Source organism: Podarcis tiliguerta, assembly GCF_965153285.1.
Source record: "Podarcis tiliguerta genome assembly, chromosome: 13".
NCBI lineage: Eukaryota > Metazoa > Chordata > Lepidosauria > Squamata > Lacertidae > Podarcis > Podarcis tiliguerta.
In genome coordinates, this window is record NC_139546.1 from 49640262 (window position 1) to 49664676 (window position 24415).

At 51.6% G+C, this 24415-nt stretch overlaps 1 protein-coding gene across 1 annotated transcript in view; it reads right to left on the minus strand.

Annotated features, from left to right (window-relative positions):
* Positions 1-24415, minus strand: part of DNAH2 (dynein axonemal heavy chain 2) — a 152635-nt gene that overhangs the window by 77891 nt on the left and 50329 nt on the right. Inside the window, exons 16-27 of the mRNA XM_083409992.1 lie at positions 21968-22124; positions 19321-19560; positions 18733-18921; positions 17676-17823; positions 13519-13711; positions 6055-6255; positions 5804-5960; positions 4860-5034; positions 2596-2759; positions 2293-2454; positions 1191-1294; positions 202-358 (exon numbers count right to left, since the gene is read on the minus strand). Of these exons, the coding sequence (XP_083266118.1) occupies positions 202-358; positions 1191-1294; positions 2293-2454; positions 2596-2759; positions 4860-5034; positions 5804-5960; positions 6055-6255; positions 13519-13711; positions 17676-17823; positions 18733-18921; positions 19321-19560; positions 21968-22124 (2047 nt within the window). The remainder of the gene's footprint in view (positions 1-201; positions 359-1190; positions 1295-2292; positions 2455-2595; positions 2760-4859; positions 5035-5803; positions 5961-6054; positions 6256-13518; positions 13712-17675; positions 17824-18732; positions 18922-19320; positions 19561-21967; positions 22125-24415) is intronic.

Genomic DNA, 24415 nt, shown 5'->3' on the forward strand with positions numbered 1-24415 from the left:
GCCATTTACAGGCATTTTGAGCAAAGGGAAATGGAGACCAGGTGACTGGCAGGTGGGTGGTAAAGGAGGCCAGGAGCTGGTCTGATCCAGTTCCCCACCCCTGCTCAATGTGGGGATGAAGTGGGGCCCCTGCAAGTGATGCTCAAGGCATCCTTTCTTCCGAGGAAGGATGGGGCAGAGCCCCAGAGCAGCCGACGCTACCTGCTCAATGGCCAGCTCCTTGGTGGCCGAGGAAGAGATCTCGCCAATCTTTTCCACGTGTTTATCCAGACCAAGCTCAATGATGTTCTCCAGCCTGAAATCCTCGGCATCCTGGTCAAATGCCCTGAGGACCAGGTCCTTCACCTGTTCCCAGTGCCTGCAGGGAACCAGAACAGGCCAGTCAGAGGGTCAGAGAGCCAGTGTGGTGTAGTGGTTAAGAGCGGTGGACTCGTAATCTGGTGAACCGGGTTCGATTCCCCGCTCCTCCACATGCAGCTGCTGGGTGACCTTGGGCCAGTCACACTTCTCTGAAGTCTCTCAGCCCCACTCACCTCACAGAGTGTTTGTTGTGGGGGAGGAAGGGAAAGGAGAATGTTAGCCGCTTTGAGACTCCTTAAAGGGAGTGAAAAGCGGGATATCAAATCCAAACTCCTCCTCCTCCTCTCTCTCTCTTTTCCGGGGGAAGAGCTGAGCACTTCAGCACCAAGAAGAATCTTTCCTATGTCTTTGAACCCTGGCTATTCATGGGCAGTCTGGGGAACCTTTCCTCTTGGCCAGACAATTCCCAGCATCTCGTCTCCACCGCCCACCACCCTGGTCTCTGCCCACGTTGCTGTGTTGATGAGAAGATAGGCCAGTGCCCCAGACCCAAGGACACCTGAAAATCATTATCAGAAATCATGGGGTAGGTGCCAGGAGCCACTGCAACCACCAGGTGTGCAAGACCTAAAATATATCCAGGACGGCCTGTTCCACAGTGCTGTGGAGTAACATTGCCTTAATGGGAAGCAGGGCTCTTCTCAGCTCACAAACGACATCCTAAATCTATGCTCGGAGCTTGGACGATGACTGCAGGAGGTATACCATTCATTGTGGCCTTGGTCATGTCACAGAGGGGTCTCCATGGTCCACCATTCTTTTTCAGCTCCATCGGATCCTCATCGACCCTCCCCAAAAGGAACAGCCTAGCCAGTAAGCGAACTGCCTACCTCTCTCGCAAGGCCGGGTTCCTGAGGTCTGTGATTAAGGGCATGGTCTTCTTAAACTGCTCAATCTTCGACTTGGAGGTCTCAATGATCTCCCAGTTCCGATCCTAAAGTCAGAAAACAGTCAGCGGGAGATTATAACCACTGTGGAGGGCTGAAAAACATTTGCTGCTGTAACCCTGTCAGATGGGAAGGGTTGTTGTTGTTATTATTATCACTATTATTATTGTTGTTGTTGTTATTATTATTATTATTATTATTATTATTATTATTATTATTATTATCAGAACTAATATTGGGATTGCAGGCAACTGCCAATGGGCCCTTCAGCACTCATCTTGCTGTGCCTGCCTCCTCTCCCAAGAAGACAGAATCCAGGCCACCCACTGCAGCAATTGAAGTGATGCCTCCACCTTTAATCCTGGGAGACTGCTTGTCAGGGACCGTGCCAAGGAGGGCTGCACAGATGAGGAATGGTGGGAGCCCCCCTCTCCCCCTGGTCCTGATCAGGATCCTGAATCTTCCCAGGAGCAGCGGGGCAGTGTAGATTTGGACCACTGGCTCACAGAGGGACATAGTTCAGAGGACAAAAGTTAGGAAGAACGGGGTGGTGAACAGCTAGGAGAAGAAGAACCGGAAGAGAGAGAGAGAGTGAGTTAACAGACACCAGTTCGCTGGAAAGGGTCCAACCGATCAGTCCAAGGTCACGGAGATTAGATAAGGTAGCTGCACAGAATGCACAGTGGTTGCGAGATAGGGTTGAAAGACGAGGAAGTGACTCGGGGGGGGAGTGGGTGTAAACCTTAATTGGGAGCACCTTTACTCCGAAAATGGACTCTTTGTTCTTCCGCTGTGATCACTGAAATCTCTTTAAATGGTAAGAGACTATCTTTGCTTTGTGCTGCTTATCCATGGCCAAAGGGAGGGGGGAAGCCACTTCCCCGAAGCCTGACATTGCTTTTCTTAGGACGGAAGCACAGAAGGAAAATTAGCCAATGCTGCGAAATGCCCTTTTGAGTCCCCAATCGGAAAATAACCCCCAGTGGCCCTAAGAAGGGTCAGCTGGGCATCGTCGCAGGGACACGACCCATGCTTTGCCCCTTACCTTAAGCTCTTTGCTCAGCTTGTTCAGCTTGCGGAAAAGTGCGAATGCTATGTTCTCCATCACTTCCGTCTTCAGGGTCTTGAAACTCACTACCTTCCACTCGTTCCAGTGGACCTCCCACTCCTTGGTGATCTCCCACACTTGCTGGATGTAATCCAACTCCTGCAGGGGGCGCAGAAGAGAGGTCAGTGACGGCAAGCTCCCCCGCAGGCCTACCCCAGAATTCGGCTTCCTTCTTTCTGGTGCAGAAAGCGGCAGGCGGGCCGGTCAAGACAAGCTTCCTCCCTGCAGAGCCAATCCTACCCTCTCCAGCTTCTGAAGGTCCTTGGAGGCCGGCTGGTCGATCTTAAAGATGCCCAGGTTAGAACGAAGGGTGTTCTCCTCCTCCTTCATCTGGGCCAGCAGCCGCCTCATTTCAGCGATCTGCTCCAGGGCAGCATCGGCCGACAAGGCGCTGGTGAAAGGACCTAGCATGGGAGGAGAGAGAGAAGTCAATAACCCCAAGCCCTTTTCCTCCTCCCTGCCCTCTCTGGTTGGCCGTCCAGTTGGATAAGGAGTCTGGAGGAAGGCGATGACAGGCGAAGGCAGCAGCGCTCAGTTCTGGAGTCAAGTGTTGCAGTTCTGATTCCTGGATTTAAAAACTATGAAAAGCTGACCACAGTGAATGTACTGGTCCATGAACCACTTCACAGCGACAGGGGAACCCTAGCTACACAGGCCACAATGAATCTTACCCTGAATGCCACTAGCGGTGGTGAAGTCCCCTATGAAGGGCAGACTAAGTCTGCCTGGCCAGGGCGGAGGCAGAGAAGGGCATTGAATGAGAAGGACAGAGACCTGGTTACAAGTGTGCTAGGACGTCAGTCCCACTGAAGACAGAGGCTTACTCCCGCCATAGAATTGTACAGCTGGAAGTTGTGGGTGCAGTGTGAACAATGGTTTGAATGACACAGTGCTTGGGCTCATGTTTTGAGTTAGCACATCCCCTACATCTGGTTGTTCCAAGATAAGAGACCAGGTGAACTGGGTTATCACAGCAACACCAGCAAGGTCGAGTGCGCGGCTTGATGACTCGTTCGCCTTCCCATTTCGGGAATGCTTTCGTTATGGGAAGTCCTGTCCCGATGCATGCCCATGTCTCGTCCTGTTTGCTGTCAGGGTCTGACTCTCAAGAGTCAGGGGAAGAGGCTGCGGGTTTTACACAGCAGCGATAGCTAGCATGGCGATAATGTTAGCGAATCTCTCCGTACATCTGCATCTTTACTTCAAAGACCAGAAGTACTGTATAAAGTCCACAGGAGTGTTTAGCTTTGTCTTATGTCTGGAGGCAATAAAGACTTTGTTACAGTGGTGCCTCGCAAGACGAAATTAATTCGTTCCGCGAGTCTCTTCGTCTAGCGGTTTTTTCGTCTTGCGAAGCAACCCTATTAGCAGCTTAGCGGATTAGCGCTATTAGCGGTTTAGCGGCTATTAAAGCCTTAAGGGATTAGCGGATTAGCTGCTAAAAGGCTATTAGCGGCTTAGAAAAAGGGGGTGGGGAGCGAAAAAAAATCTCAAGACTCGCAAGACATTCCCCCATAGGGAAAATCGTCCTGCGAAGCGCATTGAAAAACGGAAAACCCTTTTGTCTAGCGGGTTTTCCGTCTTGCGAGGCATTCGTCTTGCGGGGTACCACTGTACTTAGAACTGTACGGGAGAGAAGTTTCCCCCTTAACTGGGGACTCAGGCAGAAGCCGTTCTGCTGGCAGCAGGAAATCTCTGAAGACTCGGCTGGGGCTCCACATGCATCCCACAGGTTGAGGTGTGGTGAGCTACCGACTGAATTCCACAAGCCTCCAACAGGAAGCGACCCCAAGGGTCATCTAGTCCAACCCCTTGCGATGCAGGAAACAGTGTTAAAGAATCCCAAACAGATGGCCACCCAACCACTGTTTAAAAACCTCCAGGGAAGGAGAGCCCACCACCTTCTGAGGGAGTCCATTCCATTGTTGAGCAGCTCTTACTGCACATGTAACTACATGCAGGCTTGCACCTTCCTTCCATCACAAGATGGCTGCCGCCACAGCCAATCGTAAGCCGCTTCCTTGCAAAGGCAGCTTCACTGGCTGGGGACCAGGCAGTGGGAGAGACGGTGGTTTCTCCTTCCTGGAGAACAGTATGAACTTGCTGCACAGTAATCCCAAGGGGGTTTACTTCCAAGTAAATGTACAAAGGATCAGGCCAGAAGCCTCCCTTGTGGCGCCCGCAGATGGGAGCCAGGAGGCACATTTACCAGACGCAGCGCTGGCTGCAGACCTCCAGTTAAGAGTTTAAGATGCCTGTAAAAACAGCAGGAGCCAGATTTCCATCGAGCCTGGGCTGCTTTACAGATTCTTCCGAGGCCTTTAAAACAAGCAAAGCCCAGGCTGAGGTTTCACACAATCGACCAAAGGGGAGGGGGTGGGATTCTTTGCCTTGCAAAGGAAAAGGTGCCCTTGGCTGTAAAAAGACCTGGCCACCAAGGAGGGAAAGGGGGTGGGTGGGACAGAGAGAGAGAGAGACTGGGCTCCCCCCCTGCGGCCATTCACCATTGGTGCCAAAGTCTTGCAGGAGAGTCTGGGCCTTCTTCTTGAAGTCGTCGGCGCAGTGGATGAGGCCCGTCTTGAACTTCTCCTTGTGCTTCTTCAGCATGGCTTCGCTGTCTAGGATGCACTGCTGGAAGGCCAGCCACTCCGAGTTCAGCTCCCCCAGAAGTTGCAGCACCTGGAAGCGAGAGGCGAGGAAGAGGAGGAGGAGGAAGAAGAGAACGCAGAGGTCAGAGGAAGGGGAGGCAAGGAGGCACTCGAGAGAGAAGCATGACACCCCCCCAAAACACAGCTGCTCCCTTGCTCTGCCTGCCCGCCACCACGCCTGCCACCCTCATCCCAGAGATCAATCCGATTTGTGGCTGCCTCTTGCCCTCAGCAGGGCGCGTAACTTAATTCCGAGAGCGTCTGCCTCAGCAGAAAAGGAGGACATTATGCTCAGGATCACTTTGGCAGGGAAAGAGGGAAGAGTTAATGAATGTTAGAAGAATGCTGGAATGAAGTTATATGGTTTTAGCAGAAATGTGATAAAGAAATAAGCAAAAGCTGATTGTTAATGGGCCAAAGTGGAAAATTTAAAGTTAGGTTGTGTTAAGATAAATTATAGAACAAAAAATTGAGAAAGAAGGAAAGGATTTGCTGAAATAGCTAATTGAACTAGAATACAAAAAAGGGAGGTGCGAGGAGGTCGATGAAACAAGTAAATGAAAGGTAAAGATATGGAAATATTGGATGTGTTTTTAAATGTTTTTGTTTTTCTTGTTGTTTTGATGTATTTTTTCTTTTTCTTGTTGATGTATTGTTTGTTAAATTTTTTATTGTTTCTGTTCCTTTTTTTTCTGTAACTATTAAACTTCTAATAAATTTTTTTAAAAAAAAAAAAAGGAAAGAGGGAAGAGGAGAAGGAGGCCGCCCTGCTCCCGCCGCCACCAGAAAGCCCCTCGCACCTCTTCCTCCACTGCCACCTCGTACTTCTCGAGGATGGCAAACTGCTCGTGGATGGGGGGGATCTGCCCCTCGATCTTGGGCAGGTCGTTCTGGAGGGTCTCGTGCAGCTGCAGGCTCCGGCTGAGCTCCTCCAGGGTCTGAGGAGGACGGCTGACGCTGTGCGGGGGGCAAAGGGGGCTCAGTCAGAGGGAGGATCCAGAGGCCGGGGCAGGGAACACTTCTGGGGGTGGGGTGAAGGCTCGGTACTCACTCGGCGGCGTTGTCCTGGAGGTAGGCATACAGCTCCCGCAGGCGGCTGGTGGCCATCTCATTCAGCAGGTTGGTGAGCTTGTGCTGCCACTCGTTGCAATGCTGGACCACGGCGGACTTCAGGTGGGAGCAGTCCAGCAGCACAAACTGGATGCTGAGCACCGTCTCCTCCTTCTGGACGTTGTTGGCCACCTCCATGTACCTGCAGGGGCCATACAAGCCCAGTAAGGAAGGCGGAAGGGCTGTGCCTAGAGACCTCGGCCCCATCCTATTCTGCCCCGCTCCTTCCAGAGGCTCCAGCTTTGTGGAAGAGGAACCACTGTCAGACAACGACATGCAGGGGAGCCCTCTGCATGCTGCTGAGCTGTAACTCCCAATTCCCAGCAGCTTTGGCGTAAGAACCACCACCACCAACAACAATTTATTTATACCCCACCCATCTGGCTGGGTTTCCCCAGCCACTCTGGGCGGCTCCCAACACAATATTAAAAACACGTTAATACATCAAACATTAAAAACTTCCCTAAACAGGGATGCCTTCAGATGTCTTCTAAAAGGCAGCTAGTTGTTTATTTCCTTGACATCTGCTGGGAGGGCGTTCCACAGGGCGGGCGCCACCACCGAGAAGGCCCTCTGCCTGGTTCCCTGTAACTTGGCTTCTGGCAGTGAGGGAACTGCCAGAAGGCCCTTGGCACTGGACTTCAGTGTCCGGGCAGAACGGTGGGGGTGGAGACGCTCCTTCAGGTCTACTGGGCCATTGAGGCCGTTTAGGGCTTTAAAGCTCAGCACTTTGAATTGGATGGAAGGTGTAATTCTGTAGTGCCACAGGTTTCCAACAGAGGGGCTGACAACTCAGGGGTAGCTGGAGAGAGAGAAGGGTGGGGCCTTTTGTGCAGACATGTTTTGTCCTTCTGTGGACCCCAGCCAGAGGCAGATGCATCAGACTGAAAGGTCAAAGCAGCCACATGGGAATGGAGGAAGATGCCTTACCCCTAGTAAGCTAGTTGGGGTCCACCTAGTTTAGTAGCGTCTACACGTCTTCCAGGTTTCAGGCAGACCTCTTTCCCAGTCCTGCCTGGAGATGCTGGGGTGGAATCTGCAGGCAAAGATGGGCTCTCTTTCCCCAAGCTCAGCCTCCTGCTCCCCGCCCCCCCCCAGCCAACTAGAGGCCCCGCTGGGAAGCCCACAAGTGGGGCCTGCAGGCAGGAGCCCTCTCCCCTTCTGTTGCACCTCGGCAACTGGTATTCAGAGGAGGTCGGCACGCCGCCTCTGCACTCAAAAGCCCGCCCGCGCTGCAGGAAAAAGGGGCTTTTGCAAAGCTGCTTGACATTCCGACGAAGTTTGCTGAACTCCTGAACAGCAGATGCTCTGGTGTCACAGTAATGAATCTAACTTACCTAGGCGTAACCTACATAGATTATAGCCAGATTCTTTAATACACCACATCCATCTAATCTGCAATCTCACCTCACCTAGACTCTAAATAGGGTATCATTTGACCCAGATCTAAATATCCCAAGATTAATTCGCTGCTTCACGTTCTCGGCTAGCTAGCTGGAAGAGGCTGGGGGACGGGGTGGAATATCTGGATATGCCTTGCGGGGGGGACGGGCGACGGTGATTTTAGGCAAAAGCATGCATTCACCCTCATGCAAGACTATTCACGTAGAATCACACGATGCATATTCTGTGAAAGGAAGACAGACCGCTGCCTGAACACTCACAAGGTGCAAAGTGGCCCTCGGACCACGTCCGGCCTTGTTCCTGGGCTGCGCAATGGGAACGGCCGCTTTGGGGAGGGAGAAGCCGATTCCCTCCGTGCGATTTGTTAATTGAAACAGAGCTTTGCTTCCTATCTTCCTGACTCATCGAAGCAAGGAAGGCCAGCAGGTGGAGAATTGTTTCGGGCCCCAAGGGATCTTATTAAGTCTTCCTGTTTCATTTATTAATTCCCTGTCAACGGGTCACCGGGAACACAAAGCCAAACTCTATTAACGGGGAGAGGGAGGAAACAAACACAATCGGGGCCTCCAAAGAGACAAATGGGGGCAATGGCAGCGCTTGGGGCCTGGCAGAGACGGATCGGGCGGAGGGGAGCCTCCCTCATTACGGGGCCCAAATTCGCCTCCGTCCCACGCAGGGCCCGTAAATTAGGCGTGTCAGAAGCGCTGAGTCAGGAAAGCACAGCAGGGGAGGGCTGGGGGGGGGGTGGGAGAGAGAAAAGAGACGGGAGAGATTTATCCGGCCTGGCTCCCCTCAGCCGCTGCCACTTCTCCACAGCCTCGGCCCCCTGGCTTTGCCATCTGTGGGGATAAAACATGGCAGAAGAACCTCTCCTGACTCATGAGCTGCTGTACTAACTTCCCATCAAAAGTGTGGTGGTTGGGTTTTTTTGGGGGGGGGGGGTCGCTTTCTTTATTTTTTTGCTTGTTGCCTTTAATCTGGGAATTCAGCTACCGAAGTACGCCGGAGATCACGGAGGCATCAAAAGCTCGTAAAACATGCTGTAAACGAAAAAGTTCAAAAGGCAAACGGCAGCTGCTTTGAAGAGGCCTCCGCCAGAGCCGCCTGCCCCAGGGACCCCCTTGACCTGCCCGTGACACCGGGCCAGTGGAGGACGCCGCTTTTTAGCTCCGTCTTCCTTGCTTTTTTTGAACGGCGGCAAGCCTCGAACCACCGAGGAGACGGAGGCCGGCTGGCATCCTCTCCCAGCCTCCCATCTCCCTCTCGAGAGAGAGAGGCAAGCCCCGGCGGGGTGGAAGGAAAGCGGAGTCTTTCTCTCGCTGCCTCCCTCCAAAGCACTCAACATGCTTGTTCAATAAATTATTAAAAGATTAAAGGATCAGGGATGGAATCCTTCCGTTTATCCCTCTCGCGTGTACACGCGAATCGCTCTCGGCCAGGATGCCTTCATCTCAGAAGGCCTTGACCGGGTTCGGAGGAGGAGGAGGAAGAGGGAGGCAGGGAGGGAGTCTCGCCAGCTTCCCTCCCCGAGCCGGGGAAAGGACCCGAAGGCGAGGGGCCGGAGGAGATGCCTTGCTGTGTCCATCAGGCAAAAAAGACAAGGAAGGCGGCAGGAAGGAAATCGAACTTCTCCAAGTGGTGGAGAGCAGGCAAGCCTCCGCATGCATACCAAAGGCAGGGGGCTAAGTAAATAGTCCAAACTACGTCTGATGAGCTCAACATGTCTCAGACCACCCCTCGTCTTTCCTCCCAAGCCCGCCCTCTTCCCTCTTCCTCGGACAACATTCCCATCCACCCTGCGGAGAAGGCATGTGACCTCTGGGTGATTTACCTTGGACTCATCTCCTTTCTGCTCCACATTCGGTCCACAGCCAAGTCCTGTCGCTTCCCCCTTTAGCACCGTGAAAATGCAGTCCTCTCTCTCTCTCTCAGACCACTCTGCGAAACTCTGGCCATTTCTCACCTGGACACAGGAGCCTTCCCCTCTCGGTTCTTCCTCTCATTCCCCTTGATCCCCTCACCTCCATCCAATGGTCTGCAGCCAAAGCCACTGGTCTCTGTCATTGCTCTGATCAGACAATGACCCTCCTGAAATCCCTACACCCAGGACTGGCCCTCCCAATAGGCAGAGTGAGGCAGGCACCTCCGGCGGCAATTGCTAAGAGGTGTGGAATAGTACCCACCCGCCCCCAGCTAGCCTGCTGCCTCTGTTGTAGCAGAGGACACCACCACTGCTCCTGTAAGGTTCGGCTTCTAGTTTGGTTGGTTTATGTACATGGAAAGTGGCGGGGGCAGGTAGCATCTTCACATCCGTTGTCTTGGACCAGTCCTTCCTACACCAGCTTCCTGCCCGCTCTCCAAATCAGCACAAGCACCTTGCCCTGACCTTCAAGCCCCTCTGTGACTTCGCTCCTCTCATCTCTCGGCTCTCAGATCCCAACTCGCCCCGCACGCCCTGCTTGTGACCCTCGTCCCATCAGCCTCCACCATCCAAGCCCTCCAGTTCTCTCGCTGACTCTTTCAGCTGCTTCCTGAAACGCCAGCAATACACCCTAATTTCTCTCCCCAAACCCAATTCCCATTAATCCTTGGGCACAAAGCCCCTAGTTCCGATGCTCTCTTGTAGCAAAGCCTGAGCGTGCAAAGCTGAAGCCACATCTTATTTCTCTGTTTACCCCTTCCCTCCTAGATTTATAGAGTTGGAAGGGACCTCAGGGTCATCTAGTCCAACCCCCTGCAATGCAGGAATCACAGTTGAAGACTCCCTGACAGGTGGCCATCCAAGCTCTTTTTAAAAACCTCCGATGGAGGGTCAACCCCCTGGCCAAGGTGTCAAACGGCTCTTGCCATCAGAAAGTTCTTCCTGATGTTTAGTCACAATCTCCTTCCTTGCTCTGTCTTCCGCGTGAGAGCCCTTTAGAAGATGGCTCTCAGGTCACCTCTCCATCTTTTCTTCTCCAAGCTAAATATACTCAACCCCCTTAACCGTTCCTCCTATGTCAATTTTTATTTTTATTTTTTTTATAATAATATTTATTAGTTTTCCAGCAAGTTAAACATAACACCACCAAAAACGAAAAAAGAAAAAACATACAATAATACAATACAATACAAAAAGAGAAAGAAAAAGAAGAAAAACTAACATACAAACTTAACAACACTAACATACAACTAACTAAACAAAACAAAAACCATTTCAACATCTTATCTTTCTTTTACTAATTTCCACGACCTCCTCACACCCCCCTTTTTGTATTCCACTTCGTTACTTGTTTCAGCAATTCCTTTCCATCTTCCTCTGTTTTCTATCCTATAATTGTCTTAACACATTCTAACCTTATTTTTCCCTTTAATGCTCTAATAATCTATTTATACTTAATTCCTTATAACATTTCTACTATGTCAAGTTTTAGACTGCAAGCTCTTTGGGGCAGGGACCCTTTCCCCCATTCAGCAAAGCACCAGGCTCACGGATGGTGCCAGATAACACATAAAAGTGATGAACAATGGATCACGGAAAACTCAGTTTCGTGCGGCCCCCCCCCCCCAATAAGGGCACCAGATGGACTGTGCCTGCCTCCCGTCCCGAGGAGGGGGCACCCACCAAGGGCAGAGGCTGTCCGCCCCAGCAAGGAGGTTTTTTACAGCCCCTGAGCCAAGCTGTCTGGCTCCTCTCGCAAGGCCAGCCCCGCCGGGCAGCGCCTCCGAGGGCGGCCTGGGCTTCCAAGCCTATTTGCCGAGTCTCCTGCAGCAGCTGGATCTTGTTTACAAAGCGCTTAATGTGAAGTCTCCAGGGGGAGCGCTGTACAAACATCCAACTTGCACTCAGACTCTCCGTATTTCTCTCCCCGGTTTGGGTTTCTTAAAATCACTTTTGACATTTGCATGGAAACAGGTTTTCTTCTTCCTGCTGCTCATTCCCCCAAAAGCCATCGCTCAAGCTGCACTGAATTCCAGCCTCCTCCAGGGAAGGGGAAGGGCAGTTTCTGAGCAGCACACAGCGGTGTTCGACAAGAGTTTGAAACATAAAGGGGAAACAGACTGCCCTCCCCGGCTTGAGCAGCAGGGAAAACACTGCGGGGGGGGGGGGGTCTGATCCGCAAACCTTTGTGTGTACACAGAGGGTTCAACGGCGCCTCCAGGGTGCAACTGCCTTATCTTCACTTGGGGCAGCCCCACCACAAGTTCAATTCCCAAATGCCAAAGCCCAAAGCTACCCTGTAGGACAGCTTCCTGTCTCGCTGTCTGTGGTCAGCCTGTGCTGATGGGGAAGGGCTGTAGCTCAGTGAGAAGAGCATCTCCTTTGCATGCAGAAGGTCCCAGGTTCAAGTCCAGCAACGTTCCCAGGTACAGCTGGGAGAAATGTGCTGCCTGAAGCCCAGGAGAGGCACTGCTGCCAGCCAGCGCAGACAGTGAGCAAGACGGGCCAGCGGTTTGACTCACTATAAGGGACCTTCCTAGGTTCCCATCATGCAACTTTGTGCTACGTCCATCTGGTCCAACCACCAGCAATGAGCAATCTCAACTGAAGCATCCATGACAGATGTCCATCCAACCTCTGCTTAAAAACCTCCAAGGAAGGAGGGTCCACCGCCTCCCGAGGGAGTCTGTTCCACTGTCAAAACAGATCTTACTGCCACAACGTTCTTCCTGACGGTTGGTTGGACTCTCCTTCCTTGTAACTTGGAGCCATTGGTTCGAGTCCCAAGTGCCCTCCAGAGCAGCAGAAAAAAAGCTGGCAGCACTTAAGCTCTCATATCACTTCTCAGTCTTCTCTTCTCTGGGCTAACCTTCCCCAGTTCCCTCAACTGTTCTTCCTTAAGGCTTGGTTTCCAGTCCCCTGATCATCTTGGTCGCTCTCTTCCGTTCCCATTCTAGCTTATCAATAGCCTTCTTAAATTGTGGTGCCCAGAACTGGACACAGGATTCCAGGTGGCATCTGACCAAGACCAAATAAAGCGGTGCTATTACTTCCCTTGGGATGTGGGTGGCGCTGTGGGTTAAACCACAGAGCCAAGGGCTTGCCGATCAGAAGGTCGGCGGTTCGAATCCCCGCGATGGGGTGAGCTCCCGTTGCTCGGTCCCAGCCCCTGCCAACCTAGCAGTTCAAAAGCATGTCAAAGTGCAAATAGATAAATAGGTACCGCTCCGTCGGAAAGGTAAACGACGTTTCCGTGCGCTGCTCTGGTTCACCAGAAGCGGCTTAGTCATGCTGGCCACATGACCCGGAAGCTGTACGCCAGCTCCCTCGGCCTGAAAGCGAGATGAGCGCCTCAACCCCAGAGTCGGCCACGACTGGACCTAATGGTCAGGGGTCCCTTTACCTATTACTTCCCTTGACCTGGATACTAGCCTAGAATAGCATTAGCTTTTTTTGCTGATGCATCACATTGTTGACTCATGTTCAGCTTGTCTTCTACTAAGACCCCAAGATCCTTTTCATATGCACTGCTGTCAAGCCAGGTTTACTACTGGCAACTGAGAGATTGCAGGCCCTGCACGAGAAACCTTGGCCCCATGTGCCTGCAAGGGCAGATTCCACCTTTCCAGAAGGTGACTGGCCCCTGCTAGTTACACAGCCCTCTCAGTGGAGCTCTCAAACCTTTGCCTCCTGAATCGCCCCCCCCTTCCCCACCCCGCCTTCTGGTCCCTTTCATTTCTCCTTCAAAGCACAGCCCTGCCTTTCTTCCATACGGTCTTTCATTCGCAAAGTTCTCTGGAGCAACCACATTTGCACCTGCTGTGCCTATGGATTTGCCCAAATGCCAACTTCTATTGCATTGATCCTGCCTTGCAGTCTGCAGGCTCAAGAGCCGAGACCGAGATCCGGCTGGACTTTCCAGGTGGAAAACTGATGGCGCAATCTTAGTGGCTCACGCAGGGCATGAAGGGAACAATCCTCTCCTCTTGTTGGGCTGCGAGCATCGTTGTTGACCCCCTCACCTCTGAACGTGGGGCGTTCCAAAGAGCCCCTTATAGGTTTATCCTCAAACCCTCTTACCTGGCAGTGTCTGCATCGAAAGAGGACACCAGGGGGTTGAGGTGCCGGTAGCGGTTGATGAAGGCGTCCTTGTTGACCTCCCAAATCTCGCGGTACACATCCCAGGTCTTCAGGTACGCCTGGAGGTGTGTCGCGTTGGACTGCATGCCGGCGCTGATCTGGAACTGGATTTTCTTGATGTCCTCGTCCCGCTCTGGGGGAGGATAAAGAAGAAAAGCCAAATTTTGTGATGCTGTCATGACAGCGACACCAGCAAACTCCACGCCGAGGCCATCAGCTCCTGGCAGCCAAGCAACCAGTTCTCCTGGACCAAGCTCATGCTTTCCAGGCATCTAATAATAATAATAATACCTTTATTGTCATTGTACAACCTGTGTACAATGAAATTAAACGAGCCCCCCCCAAAAAACACTCAATCCCTTATCGAACAACACACCACCTCGCAAGTCAGTTTCGCTATGTTATTTTCCATTCAACCTCAGGGAGAATGGAGACGAGCAGGGGGACCCATGCCATCAAAATTAGGCATGCAACAGGCCCCGGTTAGCACCTGCCCCAGGACTTCTTAAGAAACTCAAAGGCGACACTGCCGAACCTCTCACAAAATGTACAACTTCTAACTAAAATTGGCCTCCAAACAAGAGGCTTTGAAAGTAGCCAAAGTAGTCTCCTTTTCAAAAAAAAGAAGAAGAAGAAGTGATTCAGGATTTATTGGGTAAATTGGTAGAAAGCATGATCAAATATGTTTATTTATTTAAAATATTTACAAACTGCCTTTCTGAACTATATCCACACAAGGCAGCAAACCATACAGCTAAAAAAAAAATAGGACAATATGTTATGATATGATTCATATACTGAAAAGTTTTTTTAAAAATGACAAAAGTAGCAATGCCTTAAAATAGGTTTGGGGGTTTTTTTTGTTTAAATAAAAATGGTGGGCAGAAGGAACAAGACAGAGGGAGGGAGCATGGGTTGGAGGTAACGTCCCCCCCCCCCCACTCTGAGAATACTGGAATCAACATGGATGGGCAGCAGATTCAGGGCAGGCAATAGGACGGGCCTCCTCCATGCAACACAAGGGAGGAGCCTAATCTGGATCAGGGCCCTGGTGGCAGCAGAGGTGGCAGTTTAACCCCTTCCTTCTGCACTGTGCCCCCCCCCCGTCTCCCAGTTGCCCCAGGAGGACAGAAGCTTCACAACTGGTAGGTCACCCTGTCCAGTGGCAAAGGGGGTGCTGAGACACCAGCTCTGCACCGTTTCCCGAATCATCCTCGCCTTCCGTGATACAGTGCTCTGGTGTCTTCCAAGGGCTCACAGAATCGTAGAGGTGGAAGGGACCCCAAGGACCACCGAGTCCAACCCCCTGAAATGCAGGAATGACAGCTCAAGAATCCCTGGCAGGTGGCCACCCAACCTCTGCTTAAAAACCTCCAATAAAGGAAGGAGTCCATTCCACTGCTGAACAGCTCCTAACGTCAGAAAGTTCTTCCTAACATTTAATCGCAGTGTCATTTCTTGGGATTTGAATCCGTTGAATCATCGAATCTTTGGAGCTGGAAGGGACCCAAGGGCCATCTAGTCCAACCCCCAGAGCAGAAGAAAACCAGCTTTTTCCATCTTCCATGTGACAGCCCTTCTGGTATCTGGCTATCATCATCATCATCTCCCCTCCAAGCTTCACAAACCACCAGGAAAACAAGCCCCACAGGCTTTCTTTTACAGCATCCTTTGCAGAGCTGGTGCCTTCTGTTGCTGGGGAGCTGGTGGCAGTTGTGATACAAGACATCCAGGGGGCACCAGCTTGGCAAAGGCTGTTTTAGCAGAAGCTGGGAGCAATTATCAGGTGCGAGCCAAAGGCACCTTCTTTCCCTGACCCCTTTTCCGGCATGCGGGGGAAGGCGCCCGGCTCAGCCTGAACCTCCCCGCACAGGTCTTCTATTACTCAAGCGCCACCTAACTACCCAGACTTCCCGCAGAGCTTCCAGGAGACTCAAAACCAGCACCATGAATCACACATGGCGACACAAACAAGCCTAATGTGCGAGCATCTGCGAGGAAGGGGGGGGAGGTAAAGGAAAGCAGCAACGGCAGAATAACACCCAAGTCTTCCTGGGACTCAGCCCAGAAAAAGAGGCTGAAGGAAGCGGCGGGGAAGGAGGGGGAGAAGAGGAGAAGGAGACAAAAGCCAGGAGGAGGTGAGCCGAAAGCTTGTGTGCGCAGTCGGTTCATACGTGGCTGGAGTTCAGAGTGCACCTCTCGCCCTCCCTCTCTCCTTGACTGCAACCCCTTGCAAATTCCACAGCTCTCCTTTGCTTGCCAGCTGCACTACGCAAGGACTGCTAAAGACCATGTAATGACTCCCGAGCTAACAGGGAGGCCGGCTTGGCTCAGCCGCCTTCCCAGCTCAAAACTAACAAACTCCGCAGCTACTAAAAACCCATCCCGTCGCCCCACAAAATGCACTCCACAAATCGCTGCTTTGTTTAACAATGCTTTGGGCGTCTCCTAACCCCTTATACTGTCCTTCCGTTTAAAGCCATTTGCACACCATTCCTCCCTCCCCAATAGGGCTTCTGATGCACCCCCATTTTAGGCATAGACCAAGAGGATTGGTGGAGGGGGTGTGGTGGAGGTCTTGTGGGAGGCCAGACTGTGTTTTGGGGGGACAATGAACAAATTCCTATGCCCCACAAATCACCCAGAGATGCATTTTCAATAAAAGCGCACATTCTACTCATGTAAAAACGCACTGGTTCCCGGATCGTCTGCGGGCTGGATATAGAAGGCAACTGGGCCAGATCCAGCCCATGGGCCTTAGTTTGCCTACCCATGTCCTAGGACCTAGGAGACTGGGGTTCGAATCCCGGGAACTGCCACCCCTTTTGCATCTCCAGGCCCATCAGCTCTGGCATCTACCATGTTTATGCAAATGTTCTCTATACAGAGGATAAGAAGCATGTCATTCCCTGATGATTATGATTGAATGCTGCCCTCAGAGAGGCTCGCCCGGCGCTCCCTCCGATGTCATTTCAGCACCAATCACAGGCAAAACAGTTGGCTTTATCCGAAAGGTGTTTCTCCTTGTCTGTACGGATGTCTCCAAGTGTGATGGGGGAGTTAAAGCCACTTGGAGACATCCAACACCCAGGGCGAGACTGAACCATTGGGGGTTTTCCCCCTGAAAGCTTTCTCCCAGGCTTTTAGATAGTTTTCGCCCTGCTCATCGGCTTATTCAGGTCTTCTACAATTCTCCTGCCTTTAGCATGCCTTTATCAGCTTTTATTGGGCAGTCTCCAACTAAGGTGTCTCATCAGTGCAAGGATTTACATTTCTGCAACCCTCCTCTTTGAAATCCCCACCCCCAGAGGAATCGCAGAACCCCTAGAACAGATTTAGGGGCATGAAGGAGGGGCAAGTTCCATTGAACAAGCGTAAATCCTTGTGCCGACTAAACACGTTACTTGGCATCACATTGGATATAACCCATTGTTTTTATTCTGTTTTTTAAACCATCTCAGCAACCTGGCTGAAGGGTGGGATTAAGAATTCCTGAAATAAAGTACAGTGGTGCCCTGCAAGACGAATGCCTCGCAAGACGGAAAACCCGCTAAACAAAAGGGTTTTCCGTTTTGGAGGTGCTTCGCAGGACGAATTTGCTATGGGCTTGCTTCGCAAGACGAAAATGTCTTGCGATTCCTGGGGGTTTTTTTCCGCCCCCACCCCCTTTTTCTAAGGCACTAAGCTGCTAATAGCCTTTTAGCAGCTAATCCGCTAATCCCTTAAGCCTTTAATAGCTGCTAATAGCCGCTAAACCGCTAATAGCGCTAATCCGCTTATGGGCTTGCTTCGCAAGACGAAAAAACCGCTAGATGAAGAGACTCACGGAACGGATTCTTTTCGTCTTGCGAGGCACCACTGTATGAAATAAGTAACTGAATAAGTCTTTGGAATTGACTGTCATTCCTGGCTGGGCTTGGAAGTGCCCAGTCCTGGTGGGCTTTGTTTGATGCAAGCTTTGAATGTGAGAGGAGGTGGCCCAGTGCCCTCGGATCTGGCACGGGAGAGGGACAGAAGCCACAAAGAAGACCTGTCTGTGAAGAACCGACAGTTTGAGCTGCCTGGACAACGCCTTCAAGCCAAAGCAGCCTCCTTACCCACGAGGAGGTAGATGGGGTCCCGGGGAAACTTGCGCCTGACGAGGATCTCTGGGAGGTGGCGGAAGACGGAGATGCTGGTGATCAGGTGGGTGCTGATGTCATTGACCATGCTGGCCAGCTGGGCGAGCGTTGGGGAAAACTCCACCTGCAGAAGCCAAAGGGAACGGGTCAGCAGGAAGGGGGAAGAAGCCCCAAGCAAACTCCCTAGAGAAGAAGCGCTGAGCATCACTCTCCACCCCAGAGCCCCAGGCTGGGCTTGGGACCTGAGCAGAAAGACAATCTCCTGGTAATATTTTTTAAATGCTTATTTCACCACAACCATCGTGTGCAACTGCAAAATGTGACGCGGCGGCATCTACACACATTCTTCCCACCCTGCAATTAATTTCCGACGTGACACTGGGGTCCTGCATTTCAAAATTAAAATACAGTGGTACCCTGCCAGACGAATGCCTCGCAAGACGAAAAACTCGCTAGACGAAAGGGTTTTCCGTTTTCTGAGTCGTTCCGCAAGACGAATTTCCCTATGGGCTTGCTTCGCAAGACGAAACGTCTTGCGAGTTTGTTTCCTTTATCTTAAGCGGTAGGAGAGCCAGTGTGGTGTAGTGGTTGAGAGCGGTAGTCTTGTAATCTGGGGGAACCAGGTTCGCGTCTCCGCTCCTCCACCTGCAGCTGCTGGGTGACCTTGGGCCAGTCACACTTCTCTGTAGTCTCTCAGCCCCACTCACCTCACAGAGTTTGTTGTGGGGGAGGAAGGGAAAGGAGAATGTTAGCCGCTTTGAGACTCCTTAAAGGGAGTGAAAAGCGGGATATCAAATCCAAACTCTTCTTCTTCTTCTTAAAGCCGCTAAGCCGTTAATAGCCACTAAGCCGCTAAGCCGCTAATAGCCGTGCTTCACAAGACGAAAAAACCGCAAGACGAAGAGACTCGCAGAACGGATTAATTTCGTCTTGCGAGGCACCACTGTACGTGAATGGCGAGGTGTGGGGCTTCGGAGCAGCTTCCCTGAAGAGCTCAGGGTCAGGCCGAGGTGGGAGGCGGCAAGAGGCTCACCTGAGGGGTCTGGCCTGGATAGTTGTCCTGCAGAATCACCTTCACCCTGAAGAGGGGGTTGGGGCTGCTCTTGCCGTCGCCATTGATGGCTTTGGAGAGCTCCATCAGGGACCACTTGACGTTGAGGCGCAGGGCATCTTCCATCATCCTGTCCATCTTCGTGGTGTAGTTGTACCAGTGCTGGTGGACCTGGGGGGCAGGAGGAGGGGGAGGAGGGACAAGGGGGGAAATGTTGACTCTTTCTAGGATCAAGCATGTCCGTTGCGCCCCTGAATCCCTCTGGAAGCAACTTTGCCCAGGGATGCCAAGGACAAGCAGAGCCTGCTAATGAGGGAACAGCTGGCCCGATGCCCAGGCAGCCCCACCTTCCTCCATAAGCACGCTCAGCACTTCAGCGAAGTGTCACGGCCTCTGCTGGGACTGTCATTCCACAACAAAGCTAAGGGGAGCCACAGCACCACCTGCTGGCAGATACAGGAATCAAACACGCAGCGTGCTTCACTTCCCTTCAGCGTCTTTCAGCTCTTTCCAAAGCACTCCGAACGAGGCTGCGCAAAGCAGGAAGACTGGCCTTCCCGGCCTCCTCACCTCTGGCCCATCGTTCTTAAAGACTTCGTACGTCTGCCGCATGATGTCAATGCACTCTTCGTGGATGGCGACCAGTTTCTTCTGCACCAAGTCCCGGTGGTCCTGCTGGTCCTCCTCAAACTCCAGGTCGTTGTAGACCCTTTTGCCAGTGATGCGCACCAGGAAAGCCTCGCTTATCTGCTGGGCCTTGCGGGCGATGGCCAAGGTGGAGGCCTTGTATTCATTCACAATGTTCTGCACCTGTGTGGGAAAGCCAAAGGGAAGGGGGGGGAGGAAGAGACTTAAGTAGGTTCAGGAGGGGAAAGCGGGGCAGATGTAGCGCTGGAAGAGGCACCAAACCCATATGCCTAGTGCGGAGACCAGCCTCCTGGCTGCATTAAGAGAGGCCTGGGGAAATCCTGCAGAGCAGCCCTGGAGCCACGAGGAAAAGAGTGGAAGGGAAATGGGCGGCCGCACATCACAACACTGCCAGGTAGGGGCTTCCGCAGGGATTTTGCCGAGAGGGGGAGAAATTAAAACATTTGAAGGCTTTTTTTCTCACAAGAATAGTGCCTGTACATTTGGCCTCATATCACCTAGGTTCTACAGATGCTAAACATGCATTTAAAATAATAGTAATAATAATATTAACAGCAGGAAGATGGAAAGGTGGGCATCTGGGGGCTGTGGCTCATCTGGGGAGAGAGGACTTGTCCCCCTTTGTCGTCATCCCCTGCCTGCAGATGATGATGATGAATTGAATTTATATACAGTGGTGCCTTGCAAGACGAAATTAATTCGTTCTGCGAGTTTTTTCGTCTTGTGAATTTTTTCGTCTTGTGAAGCACCACTATGTATTGACGGTTTCCCATAGGAGTGCATTGGCGGTTTTTAAAAAAAAAGGCGCAAGACATTTTCGTCCTGCGAAGCAAGCCCATAGGGAAATCCGTCTTGCGAAGCAACTCAGAAAACGAAAAACTCTTTCGTCTTGCGAGTTTTTCGTCTTGCGAGGCATTCGTCTTGCGAAGTACCACTGTACCACCCTATACTCAGGGGTTTCAGGGCAGTTCACAGAATAAAATCAATATCTAAAACCACAAAATACATAATAAAAATTAAAAAAACAACCCAATAGCCCCAGATGTCCACGCCACTTTGATAACACCACAGGAAGCCACAGTCACTGGAGGTGGAGGACAGGAGGGGTGGCAACCAGAGAACTGTGGGGGTGGGAAAAGACTTCAGACAAGGGGGCACGGCAACAAGAGGGGCTGGCCAAGTCGGGGGGGGAGGGGCTTTGGTTCCTTTTTAGAAGTTCTCTTTGCGGCAGAGAGGAAGCCCAGAAAACTGCCTCCCAATCAGGAGCTTGTCCAAACTTCACTTGTGCCCTGCCTAGAAAGCATGGGTCTTAACCCCTTGCTCCCCTCCTTTCCAAAGGAAACCTCGTTCTTTAGCTATAGATTGGAACAAATGGCAATCTGGGGGGAACTCGAATTGCCATTTGCTCCAACTGAGCGGCGAAGAGCAATTTCCCCCGGAGGAAAGCGGTGGAACAAGAGGACGTGTAGATAAGCCCCCATTGGAAAAGTACCGTATTTTTTGCTCTATAAGACTCACTTTTTCACTTCTAAAAAGTAAGGGGAAATGTGTGTGCGTCTTATGGAGGGAATGCAGGCTGCGCAGCTATCACAGAAGCCAGGACAGCAAGAGGAATTGCTGCTTTCGCTGCGTAGCGATCCCTCTTGCTGTTCTGGCTTCTGAGATTCAGAATATTTTTTTTCTTGTTTTCCTCCTCCAAAAACTTGTGGTCTGGTGCGTCTTATAGAGCGAAAAATACGGTAAGTATTTGCATGGCACAGTAAGTGGTGTGGAGAGCAGACAAGTCCTAAGGCAGAACAGATATTTTGGAGAAAGGAAAGCCTGCCCAGAACATTCCTAGAATTGCCCGCCCACTTTGTCCCTCAGAGGTCTGGGAAGGGAAGACCTCCCATGGCCTGCAGGGTCCCCAGCACCCCAGGGCAGAAAGCAGCCTGACCAGGGCATATCCAGTGCCGTGGTGCAAATATCTCGTTGCTCACCCCCCCCTTCCCCAGAGTTGTCAGCCTTTTTTAAGGGAGGAGGGACTTTGGTCCAGCTAGTTTACATTGCATGGTCCGATGCGCGCTCAGTGCTGCACGTAAGTAAGAGGCGCCCGGATCGCAGCCCAGAAGGCCTCCCGTGAAGCCTCCCTCTAAGTGCCCGCCGCCCCTTACCTGCCCCCATTTGGGAAAGGCCCAGCAAGCAGATCAGGTGGCTCACCAGCTGTCCCATCCTCACTCGGCGCCAGGATGGCACAGGGCGCTTCCCTGCTCTCCTCACAAACTCCGCAGGGAGGCGCGCAAGCAGCGGCGCAGCCAGAGAGGGGTGGGAGAGACACGCCTGCCTCACCCTGTGCCCTCCCCGATTGCACCTGCCTGGCGCCCAGGCAGCCCCAGCAGGAGGGGACGCAAAGGGGCTTCCCTGAGCCGGATGCAGCCCGCTCCGATGGGTGGTTGAGAGGAGAGGAACGGGCTGCCCCAGAGCGGGGAAGGGAGCACACCCTGACTCTCCTTCCCGGACACTCAGCCTGCGGCGCCCTCCAAAATCTGGCACAAAATCTGTCTGTGGGTAAGACGCCCCTGAGCCTGACCTTGCTGGCGTGCAGCCGGCATTCCGATATAAAGACGGCGCTTGCTCCTTTGAGGGACCAGAGCAGCTTCTTCAGGCCAGGCTGGATCTTCCTGTCCAGGTAGCGGATGCGTTCCCGGAAGAGGCCCCTCTCCTCCGCAGACAGCATGCTGATGATCCTGAGCACCAGGGGCGGCAGGGGGAGATGGATGAGACCCAGCCACAGAAGCAGCCCTTCCTTCCCCACCAAACCGGCCCAAAGGTTGCAAAGACCAAAGTCTTGCAGCCAAAGTACACGCCCCTAGCCCCTGACGGCCGAAAAGTATTTCTGCAATCAACCTGAACGCTCTTTGTTAGTGCATAACTGTCTTTGCATCTGGGGCTGGTTTTATGTGGTTCTGGACTATGCTGTTTGTGTTACTGTAACCCACCCTGGGACCTTCTGAGGGTGAATGGCAGGTAATCAATCATTCGCATCATGACAGCCTCTGTCCAGTATATCTGAAGGAGCGTCTCCACCCCCATCGTTCTGCCCGGACACTGAGGTCCAGCTCTGAGGGCCTTCTGGCGGTTCCCTCACTGCAAGAAGCAAAGCTACAGGGAACCAGGCAGAGGGCCTTCTCGGTGGTGGCGCCCTCCCTGTGGAACGCCCTCCCATCAGATGTCAAAGCGATAAACAACTACCTGACATTCAGAAGACATCTGAAGGCAGCCCTGTTCAGGGAAGCTTTTAATATGTGACATTTTAGTGTATTTTTCATCTTTGTTGGAAGCCACCCAGAGTGGCTGGGGAAACCCAGCCAGATGGGCGGGGTACAAATAATAAATTATTGTTATTGTTATTGTTATTGTATTGTTATTATTATGATGGATCCTTCCAGGTGCACCTGATTTGCCCTAAATCATTGTGACTGCAGGTCTCTGAGGCGGGACTGGCGCAAATCTCTATGGACATACATTCATATGGGCATGTTTAGCCTGGAGAAGAGGAGGTTAAGGGGTGATATGATAGCCATGTTCAAATATATGAAAGGATGTCACCTAGAGGAGGGAGAAAGGTTGTTTTCTGCTGCTCCAGAGAAGCGGACACGGAGCAATGGATCCAAACTACATGAAAGAAGATTCCACCTAAACATTAGGAAGAACTTCCTGACAGTAAGAGCTGTTCGACAGTGGAATTTGCTGCCAAGGAGTGTGGTGGAGTCTCCATCTTTGGAGGTCTTTAAGCAGAGGCTTGACAACCATAGGTCAGGAGTGCTCTGATGGTGTTTCCTGCTTGGCAGGGGGTTGGACTCGATGGCCCTTGTGGTCTCTTCCAACTCTATGATTCTATGATTCATGTTCCCTTAAGAATGCTGTCAGCAAGAATATTATTGGCCCAAAAATGGAAGCAAGAAGAACTACCAACATTAGAAGAATGGAGGATTAAATTGATGGACTACGCAGAATTAGACAAGCTAACGGGAAGGATCTGAGACCGGCAAGACCAGAGGTTTACCGAAGACTGGACTAAATTTACTGAGTATCTGAAAAGTATTTGTGATGATCAGATTACGTTTGTAGGACTACAAGAAGTTCTGTGAGGAGTAATTTAAGAAATGTTGTAAAAATGGAAAGGGAGAAACGATTTGCTGGAAAATGTAAAGGCAATATTAAGTTAAGAATTGCAGGAGAAATAATCAAGACGGAAGGCTATCAGAGATGCTGAAGGAAGTCCAAACAAGGACATATGCATAATAATTTGTGTGGTATGTCTTTAAAATTTTTGTATGCTAAAAATTAATAAAAAATACTTTATATGTATATATATATAAAAAGAATGCTGTCAGAGAGCCCAGCAGCTGGATCAGACCAATGGACCACCCAGTCCAGCTCCCCATTTCCCACTATAGCCAACCCACAAGCAGGAGCATGAAGACAGCAGACCTTCCCAACTGTTGCTCCTCAGAACCAATGTTATTCAGATATAGACTGCCCTTGAACATGGGTGTTCCACATAGCCATCACGGCTAACGGCGCTTTGACTGCTCCTTGAATTCATCTACAGTGGTGCCCCGCAAGACGAATGCCTCGCAAGACGGAAAACCCGCTAGACGAAAGGGTTTTCCGTTTTGGAAGTGCTTCACAGGACGAATTTGCTATGGGCTTGCTTTGCAAGACGAAAATGTCTTGCGATTCCTGGGGGGTTTTTTCGCTCCCCACCCCCTTTTTCTAAGGCACTAAGCTGCTAATAGCCTTTTCGCAGCTAATCCGCTAATCCCTTAAACCTTTAATAGCCGCTAATAGCCGCTAAACCGCTAATAGCGCTAATCCGCTAATCTGCTAATGGGGTTGCTTCGCAAGACGAAAAACCGCTAGACGAAGAGACTCACCGAACGGATTCTTTTTGTCTTGCGAGGCACCACTGTAATTCCTTTTTAAAACCGTCTGACCTGGTGGCCATCGCTACGTAATGAGAACTGGCAATCTA